This window comes from Globicephala melas, chromosome 3 (assembly GCF_963455315.2).
Source record: "Globicephala melas chromosome 3, mGloMel1.2, whole genome shotgun sequence".
In the NCBI taxonomy this organism is placed as follows: Eukaryota; Metazoa; Chordata; class Mammalia; order Artiodactyla; family Delphinidae; genus Globicephala; species Globicephala melas.
Window position 1 is genome coordinate 25,791,019 of NC_083316.1, and position 20,486 is coordinate 25,811,504.

Genomic DNA, 20,486 nt, shown 5'->3' on the forward strand with positions numbered 1-20,486 from the left:
CTCCCTCTTCCAACACCCGCAAGCTGCCCCTTTTACCTGCAAAAGGCTCTCAAGCCGCGAGGTCACCGTTAGAGTAAAGCCAGACTCAAATTGCAGCTGCCAAGACCTTAGCGTCGCCAGCGCCTCCGGAACAGGAAACCGAGGGAATTAAAAAGCGAACCTGGGAAAGCCGGACCACAAGAGGGAAAACTCTTGGGCTCTTCGCAGCGCCTTGTGCGCGGTGATTGCTGCATCAATAAGAGCGATGAACATCTAAGCCAATCGTTCTCGTCGACCCCTCCTGCGCCCGCCCTCGGCCCCCTACATCCTCCAATCCAGAACCACAACCGGGTGAGCGCGCGTTTCCTCTCGGGAGAGGAGGCGGGGTCGCAGCTCAAGCCTCTTTGAGTCCAGCTCGCTGGCACGCTGTCCCGAGGGGGAAGATGAGCGAGTTCACTGGAGAGTGCGCCCGGCTCCGGCGCTACCATGAGCTCCCGGTGTGGGTGGTGGAAGACCATCAGGAGGTGAGAGGGCGGCTGCCGGGCCTGGGGCAGAATCGCGCGAGGACCAAGGAGGCGGCGGAGCCTGGCCATCGGAGGCCAGAGAGATAACCAGCGTTAGTTATCCACGCGAGTTGCATTGCTGTGGGGAAAACACCAGAACGGTTAGCTTGGAAGAATAGGCGCTGACGTTTATGGGGCGCTTACTACGAGTCGGGCAACTCCTCTAACACTCGAGGCTCTGGTGGCATCGGGAGTCGAACGCGGGCAGTGTAACTGCACAGCCCCAAGTCCTCAACCTGCGCATTGACGCAGGCTTCCTACTGTCTCCCGGCCTCCCTACACGTTCCTGCTGTGTAGCCGGGAGATTTTTGTTAAGAATGTGGACTGTCACCTGTGAAATGGTGCAAAGTAGCACTCACAGGGCCGTTAGTATTATTGTGTACGTAGTGTGTGCATATATCTTTTAACAGGGTGCCCCGAGTTTGTAGACACTAAAGATATGTTCTGTTTCTGAGGTAGTGCTACTTTGGAATAGCTAAAATGGTGCCCTAATCTAGATTTCTGGAAGCCTACGAGACAGTCCCGTGGTCTAAGACTTTTTTTTCTTTTTTAATAACATTCATATGCCTTGAGAATGCTCTGGCTATGAAAGAGGAAGAGGGTGATTCCAGATTTGTGGATGAATAAAGTAAAGAGAATAGGAAGGAAGTTGGGTCTCTCAGGACCTAGAGACGGTGTGTATGTGTCTGAGAGAGCAAGCATAGGTTAGGTGGTGCTTTCAAATTCAGTCTTAAACTTAGACTCTAGAGACCGTAACAAGACAAAGAGCCTTATAGACGACATAGCCCTGCACCACCATCCTAAAGGTGTGGAAAAGACCCAGGTAGCTTGAACACATCTTTAATGCCAGAGAGGATATTAACCAGCAGTTTTTTCCTGAGTACCAGTCCTGTCTGTTTCCCCACATTATCTTTGTGTTTGAGGTGGAGGCAGCATGGTGGTGAGAGATGCCCATTAAAGCCTTTGGAGGTGTAACTTGGAAGTTCTGAGGAAAAAATAAAGCTTGAGATGATTGTCTAAACCATGTGCAATGAACAAATTTAATATTTCCCTACTTTTTAACAACTTGGTGTGCTTCAAATTATGTGCAGTTATGTTTAGCATTGTTTTTCAGTCTGTAATTGAGTGTATGCTCATGAATTTAGTACCAATTCTGAATGTGTGCATGTATGTGTCTTTTACAGGTTCTGCCCTTTATATACCGGGCCATTGGCTCAAAGCATCTTCCTGCAAGTAATATCAGTTTTGTGCATTTTGATTCACATCCAGACCTCCTTATTCCTGTGAATATGCCAGCTGACACTGTATTTGATAAGGAAACACTTTTTGGGTAAAATGTGATTTTTGTTAACCATCTTTTATGCACCTGAAATACAATTTGCAGTAGATGATAAGCAATTAAGTCTTTGCTAAGCTCATGAGTTTTGCTTTTGTTTGCCTTTTTTATTTTATTTAGAACAAGTATGGACAAACTTTTTCTTAACGAACCAGATAGTAAATATTTTAGGCTTGCTGGCCATATGGTCTCTGTTGCAACTACTTATTTTTGCCTTTGTGGTGTGAAAGCAGCTGTAAACACTACGTAAACAAGTGTCAGTGGCTGTGTTCTGATAAAACTTTATTTGCAAAAACAGGTGGCCCAGCCAATGTTTACCAGCCTCTGCTTTAGAATTAGAATTTTAGAAGTCGGAGACTTTAGAAATTACCTAAGCCAGTTCACTCTTCATTACCCCTTTAAAAGTCTGGTTACGGAGGCACAAGAAAATGTGTCTTGAACACATAGTTCAATAATTGTATAAGCAATGCATCTTTAATTTGTGTATCCTTTCTTCCAGTATTGAGTCCCTGCAACCTCCCAATTTGTTTCTTTTCAGGTCACAAATCCTATTGACTTTCAGTTATACAGAATCATAGAGGTGGACGTGAAATTGGTAATTTGTAGTCCATTCTTCAGGAAAGACATACCTAGTGTATCTCTAAATAGTGACTTACTGACCTCGCTTCAGTGATATAGTTCCCTGAAATCGTGTCACTGTCTCTTTACTTATGTATTTGTTACAATGTAGCCTACTCGTATAAAATGAAACGTTACATAGCAGTAATTATCCTGTTGTAATATAAAATTAAAATATAAATGCTTGTGTGAATTAATTTTAGCCTACTGCATTTCTTTTATTTGACTCTAAAACTAAAACTCAGAGAACTAATTTCTAAAGAAATGTGGTAGCTCTACCATTGTCCTTACTCTCTTTTATATTTAGAGATTTTATATTTTAGAAATTAAAAAGAATTATGAAGCAGGTATGATGACTGTACAGTTAGTCATAGAATAATAGTTTTTAAACTTTTTTAATCTCAGGATTCCTGTACACCCTTAAAAATTCTTGAGTTTTCTTTAATGTGAGTTATATTTATTGATATTTACCATATTTGAAATTAAAACTGAGAAATGTTTAAGATGTTAATTCATTTCGAAATAATAGGACTTTATATGTTAGCATAAGATATTTTTATGGAAAACAAATATATTTTCTTTTTTTTTTTTTTTGCGGTACACGGGCCTCTCACTGCTCTGGCCTCTCCCGTTGCGGAGCACAGGCTCCGGACGCCCAGGCTCAGCGGCCATGGCTCACGGGCCCAGCCGCTCCGCGGCATGTGGGATCTTCCTGGACCGGGGCACGAACCCATGTTCCCTGCATCGGCAGGCGGACTCTCAACCACTGCGCCACCAGGGAAACCCACAATGTTTAAATTTTACAGATCTCTTTAATATTTGCCTTTATAGAAGACAGCTGGATTCTCGGATTCTGCATTCAGTCCGTTACCATATGTTGTTTTGGTGGAGGTATATGAAGAGTATTTTCATAGCCTTTTCAGTTAATTGTGAATATTCTTTAATACTATACTAAAACTTGACAAGTGGTCATTTTTTAAAGCTTAGTTGGAATGTAGAATCCAGCAATTCAGGTTCACGTCTGAACAACTATGGTTTATGAGTCAGTCTTCCTTTCAAGAAAAAGGGTGTTCAGCTTGCAATTCAATTACAAGTGCTTTTCCTTGAGACAACCGTTGTACTTCAAAATCCGTAACAGAAGTGCTTGCTGTGCACTTCCCATCTTGCCACACAGGTTATTTTAAAACGTATACTCAGGGTCAAAGTTTAATAAAATTATGAAAGACTTTCTCACGTGAAACTGGACGGGGGTATGGGACACTGGTGCTTGGTAGTGATGAATACAGTGACTACTTCTAGAGTTTGGTGCCTTTGCCTTGATTAATCTTAGGACATCGACCACCATTGCATTGTACTGTCAGTGTAAATGTCAATACAGTGAAAAGGGGGAATAGTGCCTTGGTGTTCTTAGAAAAATTGTTTTGAACTAGTTACACTGAAAAGGTCTCAGGAACCCCTGCAAGGGTCCTTGGACCCCACTTGGAGACCTACTGTCTTAAAATATTGTTCTGAATGAAATTACATTTGGAAAAACCTACTTACTAACAGTTTTCATGCTTCCTCTCTATTTCTTTCCAGAGAATTAAGTATCGAGAATTGGATTATACCTGCAGTTTATGCTGGCCATTTTTCCCATGTAATATGGCTTCATCCCACATGGGCTCAGCAAATCAGAGAGGGCAGACATCATTTTTTAGTAGGCAAAGACACTTCGACCACAACAATCAGGTAATTTCCTCGTATTTATGAGTATGAAAGGGATTGAATACTTCTATCTGATTTTAGGTCCCTGTAATAACTTATAAGTATCTCCACACAAAAATGGGGTCAGATTAGCCCTCAACTCTTCCAAAAAGAGTTCTCGAAACACTAGGAACAAATTTGCAAGTCTCTTGATCTTTTTTACACATCATTTGTATTTTGTTGCTAGTCAAGTTGGTTTTTGAATAACATGATCTTCCTCCTCTGGAAACCTGGCTCCATTGATGACTAACTCCATTAAATCATTGAAGTACCTTATAGACTTATATATTTAATGATAACATTTTATTATTTCCTTCCAATGTAACTTTTATCTGCTGAATTTAACAATTTGCAATGAAAAAGCAAAATTATCTCACTTTGGTCTTTTTATAAATTCAGTGGCTGAAAAGTAGATTTGGGGTTTTAATTTTATTAATATGGTGAGCTCTAGATAATTACCTAATCTAAATTAAATAGCAGCATTCTCTGACTTGAGTTACATATGCAATTATTTTTGGTGTATAAGCTATTTAACCAATGTTTTATGTAGCTTGTGATACTGTAATATCTTTAGAAATATCAGAATGTTCTTAGCTTTCTAAATTCTCTTGTTATGGGATGAATGTTTTAAGCAGTGGAATCATGACTTTCTAGAACCTGAAGGATAGTGGGATGAAATGGTAATACATTGGAAATGAAATACAGTCTATCTCACTGAATATGATACTTTTTATTTCTGATTTATCCTTAATGATACAATTAACTTTTCTTGTATGTTCTTATCAATTGGACAAGTAACTTTTCTGTGTATACATAAAAATTGTATTTATTGAGGATATAATAACAAATTAAATAGGGCTCCACATACAAATATTATACATAATACTGGTTTATATGAAAGAGTGGTAGGGTTTTTATTAAGTAATTTGGTGAGTAGGCCTAATTTAACCTGTAACAGGTTTCTGCAAAATCAAATTAATTTTGAGCAATCTGAAACAGACATTTGATACTCAATGTGTAATGACAATATTAGGAAGATTTTTATTATCTCATGATTTTAGTTAATCCTGCAAATAAAAATTTATGGAAAAGACACACATATAGGTATGCAGTCTGAGATGTATGTATGTGTTTGTACAGATGTGAACAAAGTAAAATGTTCCTTATTAAAGAAGAATACAGATTTAGATTGGAGGATACAGCCTTTGTCTTTCTTAGGATGGTACAGTTTTTAATAATCTTGGACATTAGTTTTATTGTCATTAATCTTTTCTTAGAAAATTGAATCTTTTTAAACTTAAGGCTGTATATGCTAGAGGAGGGTGGGTGGGAAATAAATGTTAACCATTATTTTAATTGGGTAGATCCTACCTCTGGAAGAAGCATTTGGTTTTGCTGTTCAAAGTACTTACCAAGGCATAATATAGTTGAAAAGCTAAGAACATGCTGATATGTCTAAAATCAGAAATCTACAACTTGTGAAATGCATTCTGTACATGCACAAGATTTTTTTAAGTTGCTTTTCATATTAATATTATAGTTATATAAAATTTAATGAAGCTTTGAAATATGTCAGAGGGAGTTTCTATTATTTTAAATTATTTCCAGATATAATTTTTCTCTTCAGTGATTTTTTTGGGTAAAGATCCAGCTGGTATGAGAGAGATCCAAAGCACTGGCTAAACAGGGCCATTTATTTCTTTCTCATGTTAGAGTTGACCACACACAGTCCAGGGCCAATGTGACAGCCCTACAGTTTGGAGAACGCCAGTGTCTTCTGTCTTGTTGCTCCCTCGTCTCTAGAGTATCGCCTTTGTCCTCAGAGTCCAAGTGGGGCTTGCCACCACCTTGTTCACATGCCAGTCGATGGGGAGGGGAGGGCGAGGCTCTGTACACTTCTCTTCCACTCACGGCTTTTGACCAGAATTTAGTCAAATGGCCACACCTAGCTGCAAGATAGACTGTGAAATATGGTCTTTACTTTGGGCTGTTGTGTGCCCAGCTAAAAATTTGGGGAACCCTATTTCCATAGAAGAACAGGAAGTACAAATATTAGAGACAGCTCTCCAGTTTTTGTCAAATATGTCCTTTCTTGTATTTCTGAAATTCTATATGAAATGTCAGCTAATTTGTCCTTTCGTCTTTAAAATATTTTTTTCCTCTGATCCAGGGTTACAAGTACAGATCATTACTTTCTAAGTGATGGTCTTTATGTAACTGAAGACCAGCTAGAGAACCAAAAACCTTTACAATTGGATGTAATTATGGTGAAACCTTATAAACTCTGTAACAATCAAGAAGAAAATGACACAGTGTCTTCTGCTAAGAAGCCAAAGCTAGCACTGGAGGACGCAGAGAACACTGCCTCTACTAATGGTGAATCTTGTTCAGAAGGACTGGAAGATGACTCAGTGACACAGAGAAGAGACCAAACTTGTCTACAACCATCATGTTCATGTTCTTCTGAAAGCCAAGAATGCCACACTTCAGTCAGCACTGGAGAAATCCTGAAAATTTTGGAGAAAGGGGATGCATTTGTTTTAGATATTGACTTAGATTTTTTTTCAGTCAAGAATCCCTTCAAAGAAATGTTCACTCAGGTAAATGGAGTATTTTTTTTTTTTTTTGATGTAGACCATTTCTGAAGTCTTTATTGAATTTGTTACAGTATTGCTTCTATTTTGTATTTTGGTTTTTTGGCCACGAGGCATGCGGGATCTTAGTTCCCCCACCAGGGATTGAAACCCTCGCCCCCTGCATTGGAAGGCGAAGTCCCAACTACTGGACCACCAGGGAAGTCCCAAATGTGGTATTTTTAAAACGTGGCTCTGGAGAATTGTATGAAATTTCTGTAAATCAGGGATCAGGAAACTTTTGGCAGACAGGCGGATAGTAATCACTTTGTGGGGGACCCCATGTGGTCTCTGTCACATATTCTTTGTTGTTTTTATACCCTTTAAAATTGTCAATACTATTCAATTTTTTTATACCCACTGGAGGGATATACAAAAACAGATTGTAGGCCATAGGTTGCTAATCCCTACTCTAGATAGTGTTATTTTGCATTTATTAATTGGGGTAGTGTGTACACGGGTGGTTGAAAAAAATAAAATCATATACAGTTGCCCCTTGAACAACATGGAGGTTGGGGCACCAGCCCTCTGCACAGTCAAAAATGTGCGTATAACTTTGTACTGGGCCCTTGGTATCCACAGTTCCACATCTGAAGATTGACCCAGCCGTGGATCGTGTAGAACTGTAGTATATATTCACTGAAAAACGCCACATATGGACCCATGCAGTTCAAACCCATGATGTTTAAGGGTCAGCTGTAGTACAAAAAGGTGTATACGTTAAAAAGTGTATATGTCACTCTCTTACTCCTTCTCCATTCCCCCAGTTTCTTAGAAACAAATACCATGGCTAGTTTCTTGGTATATCTTTCCAGAGATATTCTATGTATATACAATCCCATGTGACAGATTTTTCACTGAACATTGAGGTGCCTGATTACACATGTATGATTTGTAGCTAATGATTCAGTCCTGTGATCCTTCAGGTACCTCATCAGATCTTAAATGAAAATCACCAGACACTATTAGTATGCACAGATCTGAGCTAGAACTATGTGTGCCTTTAAGAAACTGGTAAATTCATGATCCAAGTGAGCATTCCCAGGTGCATTTTATGAGCACATATAACTGCTTACCTTAACATTTGGGAGGTTGTTCCAGATTGGTTCTTTTGGGGATTCAAATTAACTGTCTTCTTTCTACCTAAGTTCAGTATTTGATTCATGACAATGATGTTGCACTTTACACTCCTTGTTCTGTGTGCATATCGGAAGCCATTGTGATTTATCTAAATTATCAAAGATCTTTAATAGGTACTGATTAAAAGTAGGTAAAATTGGAGAATGTACAGTTGACCCTTGAACAACACAGAGGTTAGGGGTGCCGATTCCCTGTGTAGTCAAAAATCCAGGTATAACTTTTGACTCCTCCAAAATTTACTAATAGCCTGCTGTTGATCGGAAGCCTTACTGATAATGTAAACAGTAAATTAACACATACTTGGTATGTTATATGTATTATATGCTGTATTCTTATAATAAAGTAAGCTAGAGAAAAGAAAATGTTGAGGACATCATAAGGAAAATACATTGACAGTACTGTACTGTATTTATCAATACCATAAGTTTATATCATGTTAATAAGATGAACCTACATCAGTATTGTCTCTTATGATACAAAACACTGTTATACGTATTACTAGCACTAGATATCAAAAATGAAAAGATAATGTGACAAAGTCATATTTATTTACAGTTATAACGATTCATGCATTGATAATGAGGAAGCAGCAATGTGATTGCTTTATAGTAGCCTAGTGTAATTTGACATGATTGCTTCACGGTAGCCTAGCCTCTATGCTAATGAATGAATCGTTGTAAAAATTTTATGACATACAGTATTACAGTCATATTCGTAGTACAGTATTGGAAACATTGTTATATTTTTTTAAAAACCACTTATGTGATAAGATGATATGCAGTTTCTCCAGTTAGGAGAGAGAGGGGCATACTGTACAGTAATGTAATTCTTTGAAAGCGAAGTTGTAAAACAGTAGGAAAACTAACCCATTATTAATTTTATAGTAATATCATTCATCTTGTGTCTATGTAAGGATAGGTTAGTATCTATGTACATTTTATGCATTCTTGACATACTTGTTCTTAATTTTTTCAGTATTTCTAGGCTATACAGTTGGTCTGAAAATTTTTTCAAATTGTTGCAGATCTCCAAAAACATTTCCAATATACAGAAAAATATCCATGTATAAGTGGACTTGTGTAGTTCAAACTCATGTTGTTCAAGGGTCAACTGTAGTGCAATCTGGATCAAGAATGGGGGAACTAGAGTGCTCTCCCAGCTTGCAGTAAGGGGGAAAAATTGCCCTCTGCTTCTTTCCTGCTATTGTATATGGACCAGTGACTATAACTACCAGCATTCAGAATTATGAAATGACCTTAGAAATATTTAGAAAACATGAGAATGGGCATACCTGGAAGCTAAAAAACCTGACTTTATGAATTTATCCTACAAATATACTCACCAAATCCTTGTAATGGGAATTTCTAAAAGGTTACATAAGAAACTTAATGACAGTTATTCCTTTTCCTGTGCTATAAGGAAACTTGAGAAAGTGGGGATATTGTTTCCTTTATATCCTTTGGTTCTGTAGAACTTTTTGAAAGGAGCATGTATTATACCTTATAGTTTAATAGCTATTTTTTAAAAAAACATGTTCAGAAGTCAGAAAGAGTTAAGTTCTGTTTGTTACTTCTGCTTATTAGCTGTATGATCTTGGGAAAATTACTTAACCTTTCAGACCCACAGTTTCTTCAAGTATAAAATCAAAATAATAATCATACCCAGCTCACAGGATTGTTATGATGAGGATAGTGCACTGCTTTGTGCTTAAGGAATTTTAGGTCTTATGTGTAACCCCTTCCTGACAATGCTCCTAAATAGGATTATTGGGGCCAGATATACCTACCTATAGTGGGGCTGCCTGGCTGTGCTGAATAAGAGGAGACATTCTCCTGCAAAATCCTTCCATTGCATCTGCCTCCAGGATTGCCTTTGTACTCCAGAGCTCTCTTCTGTGGCTAGGGAAAGAGCTGCAAAGGGAACATGGAGAGTTTTGTTATTGTTGTTACTAAGATATGTATATTTCCCATAAATAGCGAAAATCTGTTCAGATCCTAGGATGTATCCATTTATAGAGTAGAATATTATTAGCAATATTTTCATCTCAATACCTGTTAGCCATTAAGTCTTCTTCCATAGCTAATTTTTACACATTCTTGTCATGCCCAGGTGGATAGAGTTACCCTAAAGAAGTGGTAATATTTACAATGAAATATGAATTATACATATTCCCTGATTTTCCCTGACTAACCTTTAAATGATTATCTAAGATGTTCTTGTATCACAGCCATTTTTTATTTAAAGCATATCATTGAAAAATTAATCTTTTTTCTAGTATATGGAGTTTTTGTTTTGTTTTCCAGGAGGAGTACAAAATCTTAAAAGAGCTGTACCAATTTAAAAAGCCTGGTACCAACCTGACAGAGGTATCCTCCATTTGTTTCTTTTGTGTTTGTCTATTTATCACATATCTAATAATAGCTTACATGGTGTTGGAGTACTCGCACACAACTGTCCAAAATCTTGGTGTGTGTTTCTTGGGGAAGCCCATGGTTAGTACTTGAAAAAGTATGTTTTAACTAATTGAATCAAATTTTCATTGTAATGGGATTTCACTTGTTTTTTTGAAAGAGTAACTATATAATCTCAGCTTTTCAATGTGTTTAAAGGAAGATTTGGTAGATTGTGTTGATACTCGAATTCATCAATTAGAAGATTTAGAAGCTGCTTTTGCCGATTTGTGTGATGGTGATGATGAAGAAACTGTACAGAAATGGGCTTCATATCCTAGGTAAGACCCTCAATTTTTTTTTTTCTCCAACTCTACTGTATTTAATCCTACATATATTGCTAAATTTGCTAAATAAATTGCTTTTGAAAAATTAGTATCTTCTTGGGACTTCCCTGGTGGCACAGTGGTTAAGACTCTGCGCTCCCAATGCAGGGAACCCCAGGTTCGATCCCTGGTCAGGGAACTAGATCCGACATGCATGCCGCAACCAAGAGTTTGCATGCCACAACTAAGGAGTCGGCGAGCGGCAACTAAGGAACCTGCCTGCCGTAACTAAGACCTGGTGCAACCAAATAAATAAATAAATATTTTTTAAAAAATTAGTATCTTCTTTTGCTATGTGTATTACCTATTTAAAATATTCAGTGCAATTTTCACTTAAAAATAAAATGTTCAGAAACATCCCTGAAATATAAGTATCGTAAAACTTTATTGTCACTAAGGAAAGCAGTGGTATGGAAGAATAAACCATAGTAGTATTAATCATATCAATAAATACTGATCAGGCACTTTTTTCCTCTTCAGTATAGGGCACTAGATCTAAAAATGATTCCCTCCTTTTTGAAATTATGATGGAAGATGGAGTTATAGAAATAAGCCACAGGACATGATTCTTACCAGGAATGTTGAAGTGTACCTACTATATTGTGATTTTGTGAAGTCTTAAGCCAAGTTTAAAATTAAATGAAACAAACAAAATAGCCTGACAACTTTAGAATCCTGAATCTAGCCACCTCCACTGAAACCCACCTGCCTACTGAGCACACTTAGCTCTTCACCACCTGCAGGCGGTTCTGTCACAGCCTTGAAGAAACAACAAGGCTACAACAGTGGTGAGTTTAAACTGTGACTGGAATTGGAGGAAAAAAAGGATAGCACAAAGGAAAAGTGAGTCAGACAACAAGAAACGTCTCCCCAAACTTGCCATGCCCCTAAAGGGTCAGACCCTCAGCATGAAGGAGTCTTCACTATTCCTAAGGAAATAGAAGAGGTGGGTGAGTAGGGTCCAGAAGCCCAGAAAGTGTCGTTAATAGAAAGGGAAAAGTAATAGGGTAAGTGGGTAGACAGGCCTCCATGCCTTCCTTTTGTCTTTATTTTTTTCCCTCCCAGCAGATAAGTGGGTATTGGTAGAGGTGGCATTAAAATACTAGAAACACTAATTAATCAGGGCTTCCAAAGAGTTCCATCTATATTAAATAACTTAAAAGCACCATTGTTATTATATCAGACAGTATAAAACTTTTCCAGTTATAATTGTATATGTCAATAAATATGTCCTTAATTTTTTTTTTTTTAAATTTTGGGAAACTATCTTTTCTCATCACAGGGTGCTAAAGGCACTTAGTTTTCTTGCTGATCAAAATAATTTTTAAAGTCACAGTAGAACTTCCATTTTTAAAGAAGAGGAAAACGTCAGTTTCTTGAGTGCTAATTTTTAATCTTTAACACAATCTGTAATCTTTTAAGTAAGAAGACAGCAGGGAGGGGCTTCCCTGGTGGTGCGGTGGTTAAGAATACACCTGCCAATGCAGGGGACGTGGGTTCGTTCCCTGGTATGGGAAAATCCCTCATGCGGCAGAGCAACTAAGCCTGTGCACCACAACTGCTGACCCTGCGCTCCAGAGCCTGCGAGCCACAAGTACTGAGCCCGCGTGCCACAACTACTGAAGCCCGCGCATCTAGAGCCCGTGCTCTGCAACAAGAGAAGCCACAGCAATGAGAAGCTCGTGCACCGAAACAAAGAGTAGCGCCCGCTCGCCGCAACTAGAGAGAGGCTGTGCACAGCAACAAAGACCCAATGCAGCCAAAAATAAATTAATTAAATAAATTTTTAAAAAAAGAAAAGAAAACAGCAGGGAACCTTTGTTTCTTAATATTTTAAGATGATATTTGAACAATTTTAATTTCCCAAGAATCATATGAAACATATTGTTAATGGTAAATTTCATTTGCTACTATAATTTTAGTTGAGGTGATGTGATGTTTAATTGAGGGGTGCTTTTTTCCAGAATGGAATCACTAGTTCCACTGGTACAAAGTTTGAAAAAACGGATGGAAGCGCCGGACTATGAAATGGTAAATACTTACATTGAAGTATAAAATGACCCTTTAAGAAGCATTTTTCTGGCTAGAAAAATGTGCTCTTTGTTAAAGTGATTCACTTTTATTTGTGTTCCTGGAAAGTGTGAGTGGATTTAAAAAAAAAAAGAAGAAGAAGAAGAAAAAGAAATACATACTTTTTAGAAGCCAGAACACTAGAAAAGTTTTCCAGGAAAAACACACTTTTGCCAATTTTATGTATGAAGCAAAAGTACTGTGGATTTATTAACTTTGCCTATGGTCAGATCTCTCCTTGCCAGAGAAAAGATTTCTTTTAGGAAAGAAAATTTCTACATTTGCTCATTCTTTGTTGGTTCATTTTTATACTCCCTTCCCCCTTCTTTCTTTCCTCTCTCTCTGAAAACTTCTGATTGTAAAAACCAAATAGAAGGACAATAGAAGCCATTGTAGCCAGCACATCTTAACTGTATTAGCTGTATAAATTTGTTTGCCAACAGCAATCTGAATGCTGTGTCAAAAGAAGATGCCTTTAATGATAATTTCTTTTATTTTTATATCATTTTGTAGTATTTAAGCATAAATTTTCCCATTTGAAGTTCAGGTACCTTTTCTCAAATTTTGTGCCAGAGCTGAGACCTCCAGGTCTTCTGCTTCTTTTACTTCTGGTGTTTATTTTACTTTAATAAATTGTGGTTTTGCTGTAGTGTTTTATTTTTTTGTGGAATATAATCAAACCACTTTATTTGAACTGAAGTTTATGTATTTATTTAATGCTAACTTTGTAAGAATAAAACATACCAGCAAAAGAATATTTTGGTTAAATCAGAGATAACTCAAGACTCACCCTTTTTTTTAATGGCAATTATTAAGAATGATAGAAGACATTTAGGGTTTAAAACTCCTTTGAGCTCACGTGATATTATTGAATGTGTCTTCATGCAGGTCTACTTTAGTCATCACATGGCATCTGAACTTTCTGATGGTGGAGGGGGTGCGGTTTTGTACATCGTTTGTTGAGAAAAAGGATGGCATAGGCTTGGTAGCAGATTGTGTAATCAAATATAATGTGCCCATAGCTGCAGGGTTAGAACACTAGGTGTTTTGATCATTTTAGTAGAAAAGAACATGCAGAGTCTCTGTTTTTAGTGCATTGACTGATGATTGCCAGTTAAATCTTTGATGTGTATCCAGAGCCTCCAGTAATACAGTAGATTAGTGTTTGTTTCCATACTTTGCACTTACGTACCCTAGGCAAAGCTACAATATATTTGAATTCCAGTTTTCAGAACTTTAATGCAGAGGCTGCAAAATGTCAGCCTGTGGGCCATTTCTAGCTCTTAGGCACGTTTAGTGCTAAGACTGGAACACCAGTCATTTATATTTACAACACATGTATAAGATATCAGTATATATGGTTATACATGAAGCATACACAAGAAACTCAAAACAGTAGGTTCAGTAAGGTAGGAGGAAGTCTTCCCCTTGTATCGTCTTGAAGCTTTAAATGTAGTACTCATTACATGTATTTAAAAAGTAAATAGGGGGCTTCCCTGGTGGCGCAGTGGTTGAGAGTCCGCCTGCCGATGCAGGGGACACGGGTTCGTGCCCCGGTCCGGGAAGATCCCACATGCCGCGGAGCGGCTGGGCCCGTGAGCCATGGCCACTGAGCCTGCGCGTCCGGAGCCTGTGCTCCACAACGGGAGAGGCCCACATACCGCAAAAAAGAAAAAAATAAATAAATAAATAAATAGGGACTTCCCTGGTGCCACAGTGGTTGGGAGCCCGCCTGCCAATGCAGGAGACGTGGGTTCGAGCCCTGGTCCGGGAGGATCGCACATGCCGCTGAGCAACTAGGCCCATGCGCCACAACTGCCGAGCCTGTGCTCTAGAGCCCGTGAGCCACACCGAAGACTCAATGCAGCCAAAAATAAAGTAATTAATTTTTTTTAATCTGTTAAAAATAAGTAAATAAAAAGTAAATAAAATAATTTGTTGAAAGAAAAGTAAGGTGAGAATACTATGTACCAATTTATATTAGCTTTTAGAGTCCAGGTGAAATGGACAATTTGCTAGAAAATGTAAATTATCAAAATAGACTGAAGTAAAGACAAACTGAATGAATCCACAATTATAAAATAAAGAATTATTCCTAGAAAAGGCATCAGGCCCAAACTGGTGTACAGACCAGTTCTTCCAAAACTTCGAAGTATAAATAACTGCTATGGCATGGAAACTATTAAGGAAGAAACAATCCTAATCCACAAAAATATTAAAAATTTGTCAGCAAGGCCATAAATGGTTAAAGAATCTTCTGAAAACAACATTACCTTGTAATTTTTAATTGTCTTATTTTCAGGTTCACCAGGCTGGTCTAACCTGTGATTATTCAGAACTTCCTCACCATGTCAGCACAGAACAAGAAATTGAATATCTTATTCAATCTGTGTATTACGTTCTAAAAAATTTGCCAAAACCTACTGTAGTGACAATTGCAAGGTAAGTGTGGTAGCTTGAATAATGGCTCACCAAATATGTCCACATCCTTATCTCCAGAGCCCGTGAATCTGTTGCTTTATATGCCAGAAGGGACTTTGCATATCTGGTTCACTCAAGGAGCTTGAAATTGAGGAGATTATCCTGGATTATCCGGGTGAGCCCAGTGTAATCACAGGGGTTATTATAAGAGAAAGGCAAGGAAGGTCAGAATCAGAGAGATTGGAAGATGCTAGACTGCTGGCTTTGAAGATGGAGGATGGGGCTTTGAGCTAAGGAATTCATGCAACCTCTAGAAGCCAGGAAGACAAGGAAACAGCTTCTTCCCTAGAGCCTAGAGAAGAATTACAGCCCTGACAGCACCTTTATTGTAGGACTTCTGATCTCCAACACAACTGTAAGGTAATAAATTTGTTTTGCTTTAAGTCACTAAGTTTATAGTAATTTGTTACAACAGCAGTGGGAAATTAATTCATCTCCGTAGATGAATCTAATGGTTACTAATGCAGTAGTCCTTACCTACTAATTTTTTTACCTACTCAGCTCGAAGTTCAGGTGTTATATTTTCTCTTTCCTATTAGTGATGGTTGGCAAACAACATACAACTCCTGTTAATCTTGTCTTTGAAGTTGGTGATGTTATTCAGTTGAACATAAGAATTCCTGTTTCTGTGTCCTACAGATGAATATTTAGCTGCTACCACGTTTTAAATTTGAATGTACTAATGTGCTGAATAGTTACAACAATTTAATAAAAATTTCTTTTCTATGTTAATCTTTGGACTCATTTTGTATGTAACTGAGTTTCTAAAATAAGTACTTTAAATGCTCAGGCAAATAATATTACATATTTTATGAGAAATATTTATGAGAATTCTTTTACCATCCTGAATGAAATTCATAGATAATCTATATACACATAATTTAAATATATTTAGATAGCATTTATAATATATAGATTATATCGTTGTCTTAATCCATTCAGGCTGCAATAACAAAAATATCTTAGACTGGGTGGCTTATAAACAACGGGAATTTATTTCTCAAAGACCTATAGGCTGGAAAGTCCAAGATGAAGGCCACCAGCAGATTCAGTGTCTGGTGAGGACCTGCTTCGTGGTTCATAGAGAGCCATCTTCTCCCTGTAACCTCACATAAAATGAAGGGGTGAAGATGCTCTCTAGGACCTCTTTAATAAAGGCATTAATCTCATTCATGAGGACTCCATCTTCATGACCCAATTACCTTCCAAAGACCTCCACCTCCAGATATAATCACATTGGGGATTAGGTTTCAACATAGTAATTTTGGGGCACACAAACATTTAGTTTATAGCGGTAACCTACCTATACACATAATTTAAATATATATTTATATATCCACACACCAAAAAAATCGTAACATAAAGGAGAAATGAAAGTAATTGATAATAGAGTAATATATATTAAGATGCCACACCAAACTGGCATCTTTACAAAGAGTCACTAAATGCAATTGTTAAAAATGCCAACAGATCCAATGTGTCATATTGCCGAAATACCATGAACAGCACTGCCATGGCAACATGGTTAGTCTAGTCACAAGAACCTCTTGGGAAAGTTCTGAACTTAAAGTCCAATCTTCCCTCAATTCACAGAGTATTTGCAGTCCTGGAAAATTTAGTTTAATCCATTTTCAAAAATACTTCGTTCATATGTAGAAGAGTATTAAATTCTACGCTCAAAAAATTAAAAACAGGTTTTTCACTTATATAAGTGCTCAGTGGACCTTGGAGACTGTACAGGACACGGGACAATTCATATTCACATTGCAGGACTATCCTGCATATTGCAAGCACTCAAGCAGCCCTGACCTCTTCCCTGGTCCCCTAGTTGTCATTGTGACAATCAAAACTGTACCTGCAGATTTCCAAAACTCCCTCTTGTGGGTAGCTCCCATCAAGAGCTACTCTAATACTGTTTTAAAGAAGCCAGAAATCTTTGTGAAAGCATTGAAATGCCCCTTATTTTTTAAGGCTAATAAATCAAACTTTTACATATCCTGCTTTCTTAAAGTAGACATTTATCCATATGTGTATGTTAGACAGTATTTAATAATTTAAAATTGTTTACATCAAGCCTCAAAAATAACCTAATCACCATAGAATGAAATGAGCTCATCTGAAGTCTTAACAGATTGTTTCTTTAGGTCGAAAATACTTGTGATAAGGAGTAGGCTAGATAACGAATCCCATTTCCTCCTATAAAGATTTCTATGCCATTTTCCAATCCAGTGGGATTGCCAGTGGATTTCCTCACCCCAGTTCAGAACCAGGAGACACTGATAAAATCATTTCAGATACTAATCCCGCTAAAATTATCAGCGACATTGTTACTGGCTGGTGCCACTCAAATTACAGTTGGCGATTCTAGAAAGACCCAAAATGCAGATTCCTGCCCCATCGCACTTTACTCTCTTCTCTTAATACTACCTAGGAGACGAATCCCAGCACCAGGACATCCGCACCTTTCATTTTGGATGATCTTGTACGCTTGTGTGGTTAGCAGATTGTTTATAGAAGCAGAACCTTTTTATCGGTTGGAATGCCTCTACTGTCATAATTTCTAGCCTGAGTGTACACATAATAAAAGAATGTGAAACATGATGCCCAGTCACTAATATAATTAGCCCCAGTGTTCCCAAGCAACATCTCCCTTTCAGGGAAACAACAGTCTAGTATTAAGCACTGAGGCTTTGAAGACATGCTGTATGGTTCTGAATCCCATCACCAACACTTACTAGTATGTGGCCTGTGCAGGTTAATCTTTCTCTGTTTCAGACTCCTTTAAAGGGATGGTAAATGTACCTATTTCATAGAGTTGCTGAGAAGATTAAAGAACATAATTCATGTAACGCGCCTGACATAGAGTAAACGTTTAGTAGCTTTCAACAGTTATTATACCGAAATTCAACACAGCTTCTTCATTTCTAATTTACATTGAAGTCAACACATGCAGGCTTTTCCTCACTTCACAGTATGATCTCATCCTATTTATGTGTATTTTTCTTTTCCTTTCTCTTTCTCTGCTTGGTTCCAGGTCAAGTCTGGATGATTACTGTCCTTCTGAGCAAGTTGACACCATTCAAGAAAAAGTCATCAGTGTACTACGCTCCCTCTATGGGAGTCTAGACGTTCACCTGGTGTATTCAGCAGAGTCCACTTCATCTTGAAACATCACAACGCTAGGCTCCTATTAACATCTTGATGTAGTAACAGGGTTTTCATTAACTTGTTTGCAAATGAATCTTCCAGAGAACACTTTGTTTTAATATTAACTTTCATTTAAAATCTTGCAGGTATTTTGAATCTCCGAACAGGTATCACCAGTTGTTGAATGATGGCAGGGTTTTTTTGGCATCAAGTCTACCCCCAGTTGATGGAACTGATGCTCATCTTTCTTCCTGTCCATCACTGTCATCTTCACTTTTGTGAGGGTTTTTTTCCTCTTTTCCCTTCTTCCCCTTAGGTTGGTTGGACTGTATGAGATTTATTCATTTATTCATTCACTCACCCAACTGACATTTTTTGAGCACATTCATCTGCCAGACATAATTAAGTGCTGGTTATATGGTAACAAACAGAATAGACAAGGCCCCTGCCCTCTTGGTGGACAGCTGAGAAGCAAATTATGGATTGTGAGACATTTTATGAAGGAAAGGAAAACCACAGACATGTCTTAGGCATGCTCTCAGTACTCAGGGCACCCTGGGCTTACAGGAAGGTAACATTCTCAGAAGCTACTAGCAAAATAATGATAATAATAAAAAAACTTGCCAGTCCATGAAAATGTTCTAGGAAGTCTACCTTTCCAAGACTTAGGATTGTGGCCCAACTCTTATGAAATGCTCTCAGCATTGTTGGTATTGAGGGGGTCTATTTGAGTAAATTCAACCAAACAAAAAGTAACTTTTCTTCGCTAATCAGAAAAACTCTCCAGGATTTTTTGTTCCTCCAGATGGTCAGAATGGGTGTCAATTACCATTATATCAATAGTTCCTAAGTGCCACTTTATTGGCAGTCTGGGTTGATAATTTTTTCAAATAAACCAGCTTTTTCTGTAAATAGTAGGGAAAAGAAGTTAAGTCCTTAATTCTGATCTACCATAAATACCCAAGGACGTAACTGCCTTCCACCAGTCTCTCCATGAGTAAGAGACGGTACCTAAGTCACTCTTGATCATGGAACTTTTCGTTTACTTAATTTGCCGAAGTCTTCCTCTTTTCAGTATTCCTCGTGTTCAGTAATCATTTTTAGCCACCTCCTTGGTTTCCTTTCCTTTAAAAGGTCAGGTGGCATTTAAAGAAAAAAAAAAATACATCAATCCTCATTCCTAATACAGCAGTCGTTTTCATTTTTGCATGTAGCTTTTAAGCCTTGACCACAGGGGTACAGTTGCATGTAGCTAAAATTATAGTGTGTTACCTAACTTGATGGCTAATACCCAAGGTCACATTGCCATTGCCACTCAGTAGGTGGCACCAGATCCTGTTTTTCCAATGATTCTATTTTCTAGCAAACTTTTCTTGTCATTAAGTTGATCTCCCAATGCTAATAAGTATAAATGCTTATTTCTGTTGTGAAAAGCAAAGCAAACTGATTCAGCTTTCCATTTTTGATAGAACATTATGTGCCAAAAAGCTTTATTTCCCTGTAAAATCAGAATGCAAAATAGTGCTATTGTTTATTTTTTAATTTTGAAAAAATTTATTAGAGTTCTGTAAATGATGTTACTTTTATAAGTAAGTTATTTTATCAGCTAAAGTAAATAAAAAGGTGTGTTTTGAGGTTTTAAAGATTTAAAAGCAAACTGTAGCACTAATTAATTGTGTATGATCTTGGTGTGTTCATAGCCTTGGTAAGTCTGGTTTAGTAGTCATTTATTACGATTCCCATGAACTCTGATGAGATTCATCATTGTTTTAACTCAGGTAGAATAAAAGGGCATCAATTTCCTTTTTAGGAACATTCAGATCATTTGGTTCTCATGCTCTGTAATTCTCATTGAAGAATAAAATTCAGTCCCTACTTGTTGACCATAACCAACTTAGTAAATTATGTCACTGCACATTTCAAATAGGAAGATACTTAGTTTCTCAAGACATCCTTCATTTGTGTTCTAAGTGCCAATGAGGAATACCACAGTACCATGC

At 37.7% G+C, this 20,486-nt stretch overlaps 2 protein-coding genes across 5 annotated transcripts in view; one reads left to right on the forward strand and one right to left on the reverse strand.

The window, feature by feature from the left end:
* Positions 1-184, reverse strand: part of DROSHA (drosha ribonuclease III) — a 129,541-nt gene extending 129,357 nt beyond the window's left edge. For all 4 annotated transcript variants that reach the window (XM_030843643.2, XM_060295689.1, XM_060295690.1 and 1 more), the window contains exon 1: positions 37-184. The gene's annotated coding sequence lies outside the window, so the exon portion shown is untranslated. The remainder of the gene's footprint in view (positions 1-36) is intronic.
* A 172-nt stretch (positions 185-356) lies between these two features.
* On the forward strand, positions 357-20,388 carry C3H5orf22 (chromosome 3 C5orf22 homolog). The gene is made up of 9 exons (XM_060295691.2): positions 357-503; positions 1,727-1,872; positions 4,075-4,224; positions 6,410-6,839; positions 10,316-10,378; positions 10,622-10,743; positions 12,753-12,819; positions 15,161-15,300; positions 18,374-20,388. Exons 1-9 carry the CDS (start codon positions 423-425, stop codon positions 18,504-18,506), a joined length of 1,332 nt encoding a protein of 443 aa, XP_060151674.1. The 5' UTR covers positions 357-422; the 3' UTR covers positions 18,507-20,388.
* Positions 20,389-20,486: the final 98 nt, after the last annotated feature.

What these genes read in the sequence shown, in the direction of transcription:
- C3H5orf22 (XM_060295691.2), top strand. Translation starts at nt 423, where the DNA reads ATGAGCGAGTTCACTGGAGAGTGCGCCCGGCTCCGGCGCTACCATGAG. An exon ending in GATAAGGAAACACTTTTTGG is followed by an intron (nt 1,873 to 4,074) that starts GTAAAATGTGAT and finishes ATTTCTTTCCAG; the next exon opens with AGAATTAAGTATCGAGAATT. An exon ending in TCAAAGAAATGTTCACTCAG is followed by an intron (nt 6,840 to 10,315) that starts GTAAATGGAGTA and finishes TTTGTTTTCCAG; the next exon opens with GAGGAGTACAAAATCTTAAA.